Source organism: Monopterus albus, unplaced genomic scaffold, assembly GCF_001952655.1.
Source record: "Monopterus albus unplaced genomic scaffold, M_albus_1.0 scaffold56.1, whole genome shotgun sequence".
NCBI lineage: Eukaryota > Metazoa > Chordata > Actinopteri > Synbranchiformes > Synbranchidae > Monopterus > Monopterus albus.
Window position 1 is genome coordinate 727,956 of NW_018127936.1, and position 9,251 is coordinate 737,206.

The 9,251-nt window shown below is 42.8% G+C and overlaps 1 protein-coding gene across 1 annotated transcript; it reads right to left on the minus strand.

Moving 5' to 3' along the window:
- Nucleotides 1–210: 210 nt before the first annotated feature.
- fem1c (fem-1 homolog c) lies at nt 211–9,251 on the minus strand. Its single transcript, XM_020602505.1, has 6 exons — nt 7,868–9,251; nt 4,904–5,073; nt 4,580–4,768; nt 3,898–4,409; nt 3,206–3,382; nt 211–2,131 (listed from the first exon to the last, which is right to left on the minus strand). Exons 1-6 carry the CDS (start codon nt 8,409–8,411, stop codon nt 1,867–1,869), a joined length of 1,857 nt encoding a protein of 618 aa, XP_020458161.1. The 5' UTR covers nt 8,412–9,251; the 3' UTR covers nt 211–1,866.

Sequence of the window (9,251 nt, forward strand, 5' to 3'; positions counted from 1 at the left end):
CCCAATGAAATTCAGTTTTGCTAAAGGGATGAATATACATCATTTTTGATTGCCTTTCATCCTAATTATCCTATGGAAAATTGGCACTAATTAAAACTGAAATGTAGGCACCTATAAAATGCTAAAAGACAGCTCAGCCTTACTGGAACTCCCATCAGTAAAAAGCCCCACAAACACACAGTAAGGAAATGAAGACATTTGGACTTTGAGACAAGTGCAACATGGGTTTATTGTCAAACTGGTTATTAAGACATGAACTTGATTAAACACTATATCAAATGTTAAATCCACTGTAGTAAAGTGCAGATTCAAATCAAGTTGCCCTGGGAGTCTTCATACATTTTCTATGTCTGGTTTAGAGTTGTCAGGTTAAAACAGACTGCAGTATGAAATCTTATGAATAACGTCAAGCCCTTTTTTTTCCAACCCACACATCTAAAGCTAATGTGCAAACATGATATCTCACAAAGCCTCAACTGTTCTGTACATTGAGGCATCCTCCCACACTTTTGTGTCTTCGGTTCTCATACAGTTAGATGACAGTTGTATAAAACACGCACAGCTATCCTAGCTGTAGTATAACTTAGTCTAGGAGTTCTCATGAAAGATTTTCTGCAGTGATAGGTTGGCTGATATGCTGAGGTTGCACATGCACAGTGGGCCAATGTTAACCTACCCAGACTTTACTTTTTGATAAAGATTATGAAAGAACATTGATGTTTAAAGGTCACTCATATATGAACATTAAGAGGTCACTTCTGCGCACTCCAGCGGTTGTAGTTTCTAGTGGCAGTCATGCGCGTTACGGAATCTCCATGAGTGCCACTCCAAACTCTTGTCCTCAATCATTTACGTAAGCTCAAAAACACTCTGCATACAAGAAAACAACATGTGGCACTCGCACTCACTCCTTTACACAAACACTCAAATTCATTCATACTTACAACAATCACTATGATGGTTTTGCACCCCCTACCATCCTAAAGTGAAGTAGGGGGATGTTGAAGGAAATGGCAGCAGTGAGGTAAACACAAAAACTCATGAGATATTGCACAGACAAGTGCCGGCACAGAATACAACAGTCTCTCTTTCCAACAGCCTAGCCTGTGCATAGGAAGAATAAAGCACTTATGGTGATCGCACATTATAAACCCTTCATGTAAAGCTTTGTTATACACTAAACAGGGAAGGACAAAAGGAGTCTCGAATCCCCACCGCTTAGCAGATCCAGACTTGCATGTCAATAACTAAATGTATTGTAAGAGTAGAAAAAAAAAACAAAACCTTATGATGACTGAGGAAGGGTCCATGACAATTGGCAACAGTGACAGGACAAACAAAATCTAATCTGAAGTCCCAGCAGAAGTAGAAATGCCTCATCCCTTGCTTTGAGAAACAGGAAAAAGCTGAGGCTGGGTTGGAGAAAAATCTCTCAAGTCTCATTCAATAAATAGCATTATGGAATATGCAAAAAAAAAAACCTAAAGCAAAAAATATGTAAACCCCGTGCTTACTTCATCTAGAGTTCCAGCTGTGTTTGTCCATGTTGCAGTCCGCTCTCTTTATACTTCCCCACAGATCTGGCTGTGACCAGCAGTAGCTCCATCAAAGAGCAAACGCATGAAGAAAATGGTCATTCATTGCTCCTTTTACTCCACTCATTTTTCAGTTCATCCTGGTTGCAAGAGGACATTTTTGTGCACACAGATCTTCAAGTTCATACTCTCCAAACTATCTTTCAGCTCTTCAAACACCATGTGGGTTAGGCATTGAACTACGATGCTCCACAGTGTGCCCAGTCCACTCAGAGTAATCACACCCCCTCCTGTATTTATTCAGTCATTCCCCCTGACTCCTCCGCGATCATTATCTGTGGAGCAAGACAAAGGCTTCTAGTTTCTCTGGGATGTTTCCCTGGTACTTGAGGCTGTGTTTGATGATAGCTCTGGCGGCGAGGCACTGCAGTGTGGTGTGGTTTATGGGCTGGATGACATTTCTTGCAAGCTCCTTCTCGTCCAAGAGGTCGCAGGCTGTTTGTTGGAAGGCGTTGGTGCTGTCGAAGTGAGTCCCGCAGGAAATCAGTAGATTCATGATGTCAGGGTGACCATTTGATGCAGCTATGTGGAGGGGGCTGAAGAGGGCATAGATAATAGATATGTTATTATCCTGTGCATCATATACATCAATCAGCCACAACATTAAAACCACCTGCTTAATATTGCGTAGGCGCCCCCTGAGCTGCCAAAAAAAGCTTTGACCCATCAACGTATAGACTCCAAGACAAGACCCCAAACGTGCCTCCACCAGCTGATCTTCTTCACATAGTGCTTAGTGATGCCAGCTTTTCCTGGGTAAACAACGCACACACAGCCAGATGTCCATACAATGTAAAAGAAAATGTGATTCAGACCAGGCCACCTTCTTCCATTGCTCCATGATCCAGTTCTGATGCTCCTGTGCCCACTGTAGGCACTGTTGGCAGTAGACAGGGGTCAGCATGGGCACTCTGACCAGTCAGTCGCTACGCAGCCCCACACACAACAAGCGGTGTGTTCTGACACTTGTCTACCATAAGCAGCATTAAAATTTTCAATAATATGTGCTACAGTAGGTCCTCTGTGGGATCAGACAAGACAGGCTAGCCCTTGTTCCCCAAGCACATCAATGACCCTGTTGCTGGTTCATTGTTTGTCCTTCCTTAGACCACTGTTTATAGGTGCTAACCACTGCAGACCAGGAGCATCCAACAAGAGCTGCAGTTTGGGAGATGCTCTGACCCAGTTGTCTAGCCATCACAAATTGGTATTTGTCAAAGTCACTCAGATCCTTATGCTTGAACACGTTTCCCTTTTCCAACACATCAACTTCAAGAACCGAATGTTCACTTGCTGCTTAATAAACCTGCCCCTTGACAGGTGTGATTGTAACAAGATAATCAATTTTATTCATTTCACTTGCCAGTGGTTTTAATGTTGTGGCTGATCAGTGTAACTCATCAAACACTGGTCTGGTCTGACATGTTCATTTAATTAGGCTTCCTTTATTTTGATTGACCTTTTCAATACAGACAGAAATAAAATTCTCATTCAACTGCTTTCAATTACGTAGTTTCTAGAATATTTATGATAAATATAAGTAAAAACAAAAACCTGGAGAGTGAAATGAACAGAGAAACATAAGTAGGATTAAATAAAAACAACCAGACCTGTTGTCATCTTCATCTCGACTGTTAACATCTGCCCCACACTCAAGAAGGATGGAAGCGACTGTGAGGGAGGGGAACTTGCAGACAGGATAGCGACCTACACAGGTAGTGTTGCGGTCAACCGCCAGGTGTAGTGGACTGTAGCCGTTCTTACCACATGGCTGGAGCTTCAGGAATCTGAAAATGCAGAAAGACGTCAACTTTTCAGTCAAGACATACCAGCAAGATGATAACTGACAACAAACATCATGGTAACAGTACTACACTGGTCCAAGACAACTTTCCAACTGACAATTAAGACTTAAGGTTTAACTATCATTATATAAAGGATTTGTTATGGTAAATTCACCTAAGTCCTGTGGCAGAGGCTGAATGTATTAGTTCATCTTAAACCCTCTTCTTTGCCACAAAGAGGGCTATAAATGTGTCCTCAGCTGGTACAAGTTCACACTACCAAAGCAAACACCAGGCAGGGTATGACAAAGCCATTTTCAGAAATGAGGTCAAAGAAATTCACTGCTGCTGAAAACTGCCCATTCCCTCAGAACTTAACATACTTTTTTCTTGCACCTGTGCACACACACACACAGCTGGCCTTGCTCAACATGTATAGATTACTGAGGTCATTTCAATAGATTTTTCACACTGAAGACAAACTCTTGCCTATGTAAGTATGTTCCACAGAAACACACCTATAGATGGTTTCCTTCTTGAAGTGGTCCTGCTCTGCAGTACATGGCACCTTCTCTAGAAGACATACAAGGTGCAAGATGATTGACAGGGCCTTGCTAAGCTGGGCAGGGTCAGGAGGAATCAGTCCAGTTTGTTTAATCGCCCGCTCAACCTCCAAGACACTCTTGGACAGGATCCCCATCAAATCCTCAAATGACACAGATGTCCCCAGGAGCCCCTTGGCCCTGTCCTGCAGCATGAACGAGAAGAGCTCAGCGAACGACAGCAAGCTGGAGGCAGTCATTGGGCTGAGGGGGTCCAGGTTGCTCTGCTGCATGTCCAATGCATACTTCCACAGATTGATGCAGCGCTCAAAGTTCCCAGAGTCAGCGTAAACGGCACCTCGGTAACGAATATAGTAAGAAGTGTCAGGATGTTGTGGGCCAAGGATTCTCTCACGAATGAGCAAAGCTTGCATGCGCATCTCATCCGGGTCAGATATCAGCCCATCCAGTTCTTCTCCATTTGTTACCTGGGAAGAAGATTTAAAGATGAAGACAGTGTGGGAGATTTTCCATGTCCGTGCTTCTTTTACCAAACTCTAACTCAGTCAGCAATAATAAAACCTATTTCAAGAGTGTTTAATTTAATTACACATATAGGACCACTTCAGGATGATACTAGATGAAAAGACAGACTCACCTCTCTGGTATAGTCATATGCCATAATCAGCTGCTTGGGTTCCGGTTTATGGACAATGTTGTTACTGTCCATGTACCTGAGGTCCATGGCTCTCTTCCAGTATTTTAAAGCTCCGAGCAGATCTCTCTTTTTGTCCACAAATGTGGCTCCCAAGAGTTCTAGTGCATCTATACGTTCCATGTGGCTTGTCTACAGACAAAAAAAACAACAAAAAAAAAACCAACATTTTTCCCCCCTTATTTCTCCAAGATTCAAAATATCATGGCCACAGCCTCACACACATTTATGGAAACCAATCCATTAGTAAGGGACATAAATCCTGACCTGCTGGTACGTTGTCAGGTAGTCTACGATGTTAGTGTGGCCTGTGACGCTGGCAGAAAGAAGGGGGGTCATGCCATAGCCATCCTGTTCCATGGTAGCTCCATACTGGAGCAACATCCGCATGATCTCCAGACTGCCTGACTCTGCACAGTCATGAAGCGCCGTGTTCCCTGTGAACAGCAAGGATTTACCTCACAGTTATTTCTATTCAATGAAAACACAAAGACAGTATTACTACACTAGGGCTTAGCCAAAATTCAGGGACAGGTGCGCTAAAACAGGTTTAAAAAAAGTTTCCTAAATGTTTCTGAATAGAGCTGCACGTACGGGTTACACAAGAGCTACAAGGGCATCTAGTCACTGTGCACACTGCCATTTCACTTTGAACATATTCAAAATGCAGATCAGCTGATACCAGGATTATTGCTGATGCTGCCACTGAGCCACTTGTCTGTTAGGTGCTCATTTCAACCCAATGATTACCCAGTCAGGTGAGATGTGTCATGCTCACAGTATGTGCAAGTAATTCCTAACACTCTCATTTGGATAGAAAATTGGTAAGTCATGCCGTCTGTAGCTCCATGATCATTTTAAAGGTAAATCTAGCTATTGAATAAAAAGGCTGTAATAGAAGATGTCAGTTCAACTGCTACAAACCTGGGCCCATGCTGTGTAATCTGGGCAGAGCTGGCATTATGGTCTATTTTGACCCATTTTTTATAAATACTGAGCATTATTTTAAAAATATCTGTAGCATGATATGCTCTAAGGTTGTTCAGATTTCTCTGAATTCATCTTTACAAACAGCACAGATTGCCCTCTGTCCTCCAGCAAGTTGTTTTGGAAGTTTAGGAGGTCGAGCTTTACCTTGGGTAGAGGCTGCAGCTGGAAACACAAAGCATTATTTAGAGATACCTATATGAACCAGAGTCTGATCCTGACTGGGAAGGGGAGGAACCTGTGCTGTGGAAGACTAGAGCCTTCTGCTAGATGTTTCGGAATGGCAAGATCACAAGTATCCCAAAAAGATAGGTAATTTTTTCAGACATATTTGGAGGCAGCAAGCTTTTTCTTTAGCACAACTATTTTCATTTAGTTGAGTAATGTTATCTACACCTCCAGAACAACTGCTTGAATATGTTTCAACCTTGGTGTACACAGAGCAGATGAGGCCAAACAGGGTTAGCCAGGGATTAACCATAGTTTTTACTCTTCTGTTTTTATAATCCAAGCAGACTCCTAACAAAGAAAACTCTGACAGCAGCAGCACTGCAGCTTTTCATCTAGTTTGCTAAAACTTAATAAGGCAAGCTGGGTTAACTCTGCAAAACAGACATACATGGTTTCTGATATTTAAAGTGTAGGGGTGTAAATGTACCGGACAGTTTTGGTATGGCACAGATGTGTACCAAATGCAATCTTTAATAGCAATTAACAATAGGTTTTTTTTTTTTAGTGTGGTACAAACACTGCTTCCTTCACCGGTGACTTCAAAACCATAATACATACTAAACCATGATTCCTGTGTACCATTACACCTCTACTACAGCATTTTAATATTTTCAGATATTATGGTAAACTAATAAATCATACTCCAAAGAAATATTACACCATTTCATCTCCTTGTTGTCATACACTGCAACAGTGCCTCTTTAGGGCTTTCCTCAAAACCAGCTTCACCAGACATGATACCTTTTCTAGGGGAAAATCATACAATAAATAGTCTGCTTTTATGATGTAGGAAATGTGTTGAGCATTGCTCGTCTGAATGACAAATCCACTGACAAACTTGAAAGAAGATAATCCAGAGACTTTCAAAGCCAGGGATTAGTCGGAATACTCATTACAGGCCTCAAAAGAGAACTTAGGCTACCTTAAGACCAAGAGAGAACATCTCAATAGTGGGTGTACTGAAAGCATTTCATGAACTGTGTTGGTTTGTCTGGGGAGAAAGGGAGCTACCCCAGCTTTTTTTAAGCAGTACAATAAGCTGTGATTGTGAGGTCTGAAACATTTTAACAAACCTGCTTGCCTTCCTCTATCAACAGGATGTTCATTGTTTTTGGAAATTTGCCACTTCAAATCGGATTGGTTTGTGTCCAATACCTGACTCCTGCTCTTCTACTGGCCAGGAAACCTTAGTGTCTTGACACTGATGTTTTGGATGTTCATGATGTGAGTGAAACTAATGTTAACCACAAATTAGCCAAAGGTGGTACAGATGGTCAGAGGAGAAGCGGGCTATGACAAAGGAATAAATGGAAGTGTTTCTAACTATGTGTGATCATTTCCCCCTACAAAACCTGGTCCTATTTTAACTGTAACAAACACAAATTCAAACTAAACACAGTTCCTGAACTCCATGAAGGAAAGAACAATATTTTCAGCCTTCTTACATGTGTACAGTGATCAAATGTGTTGACATACGCTAATGCCTCATACCTTATAAATGTTACCTGTTACCTCATAAATCACAACACCCTAAAACTGATGGACACTGATTTTCATATTTTTACTAAATACTATGTAAAAGAGAAAATTTTCAGATGTAACCACAGCCCCACGGTGACGTAACAGCTTTCCATTGTGAAACCAGAAATTCACGTTGTTCTGTTGACTCATTTCAAATGGAACTATGAGCAAGCCTGAATTATCCAATATTGCAGGCTCTTACTGGATATAGCAAAGTGAGTATTTAGAGCTCTGTATGTAATCGCCTGAGGTGTATGAGGGCTTTTTATCAGTTTACAATACAATCCCTGTTTATTTTTATCAAAACAGTATGTGTTATGAGCCCTATAAAACACGCCTCTCAGCACTACTGAGTTCCTGTGGAACAGAGAATTCAAACTTTATTAAAACTTTGAAATGTACAAATCTGCGGATGCAACCAGTTTCTTATCCGAGGGTCACATACCATGTGAATAAAGGAGGCCACTGTATGTCAGCGTGCCATCTACTTACCCTTTACACTTTTCCTGTTGACATCCGCGCCTTTCTCCAGCAGGTACTGCGCTATCTCCTTGTGTCCCTTGTAGCATGAAATCATGAGACACGTGTGACCGTGTCTGTTGGCCACCTCCAGGTCAGCTTTGTGCTCCACCAGGTATTTCACAATGTCCAGGTGGCCATCAAAGCAGGCTGCTCTCAGGGGAGTTGAGTTGGTCAGGGTCGTGCTGTTGACAGAAGCCCCGTGGCCCAGCAGGGACTGGACCACCTTCAGGTGACCCGCCGCCGAGGCGGCCCAAAGAGGGGGTGCTCCCTCAATTGTTTCCCCGTCAAAGTTCACCGACCCACCAACCTCAACAGGCGCGCTACAGCACTCCAGCAGATACTCCACCAGGTCCAGGTGGCCGTACCGGGCGGCCATCAGGAGCGGGGTGGCCCCGTTTGTCTTCTCTCCCATCAACTTGGTCACCTCGTGTCCATCTTTGTTCTCCAACAATTTCTGAAGCAGCCGAAGCTTGCCGTCCCTGGCTGCGTTAAATACTGCTGTCTTTAAATCCATTTCTTACAGTTGGTTTCACTCTCCAATAAATAAATAAAAAAACAGGTAGCGATGTTCGTGAAACAATCAAGTCGATAATAAATAGAGGTGTAACGCTGCAGTGGACAGGTGGAGCTTGGGACCCTTTGTTTACAACAAGCTCTCCTCTTAACTAACCATAGCGTTTTGGTAAAATGCCCGTACCAATTCGTCAGTTTCTAAACTTTAGCATCGCTGACCCGGTGTGTGAATCTCTAGCTATTTATAACTCAGGCTTTGAGACGAACCTTAGTCTAGTAATACATTTGTCGCCGAACTAGCAAAGTGGCTAGACAACTTCCTTGAGTAAATTAGCTAACAGACTATCTTTGCTCAACTGAACTACTTTACACCTCTTTATTGATCTTCTGACCGATGCTCATCCGCTGACATTTCTTCCCCTCCAAGAAGCTTACGCTCCATTTCATCTGCTACCTGCGGTTGTCACTGTTCCACACCGTACCCCTGAGACGGCATTTAAATTCGCTTTCCGATGAGCTAAAATGAAGAAATCCACCCCCACCCGTTACGACGTGCTAGTGTTAGCTTAGCCTGGGAAAACGACGCGCTCTCTCTCTCTCTCTCTCGTTCGGCCAAACGAGCAACGGAAATCCCCAATATCCAGGCCCGTTTTTCGTTCAAACACACGCCGAGAAGCAAACGACAGTCGTTAGCCCTTAAACAGCAAAAAATAGCCGTCCATGTATCCACTCAACAAGCTGGCACGACAATAATCTCAAGAAGGGAAAGGTAAATAAGGAAGGCTACCACCCACGGCTCTACCGGATGATCACGACTCAGTTTCTGTCAAATCGCGAACGT

Coding starts and splice junctions, on each gene's coding strand:
- fem1c (XM_020602505.1), bottom strand. CDS start 8,411: ATGGATTTAAAGACAGCAGTATTTAACGCAGCCAGGGACGGCAAGCTT. Junction 4,769..4,903: donor ACCTGACAACGTACCAGCAG/GTCAGGATTTAT, acceptor TTTTGTCTGTAG/ACAAGCCACATGGAACGTAT. Junction 3,383..3,897: donor AAGAAGGAAACCATCTATAG/GTGTGTTTCTGT, acceptor CTGCATTTTCAG/ATTCCTGAAGCTCCAGCCAT.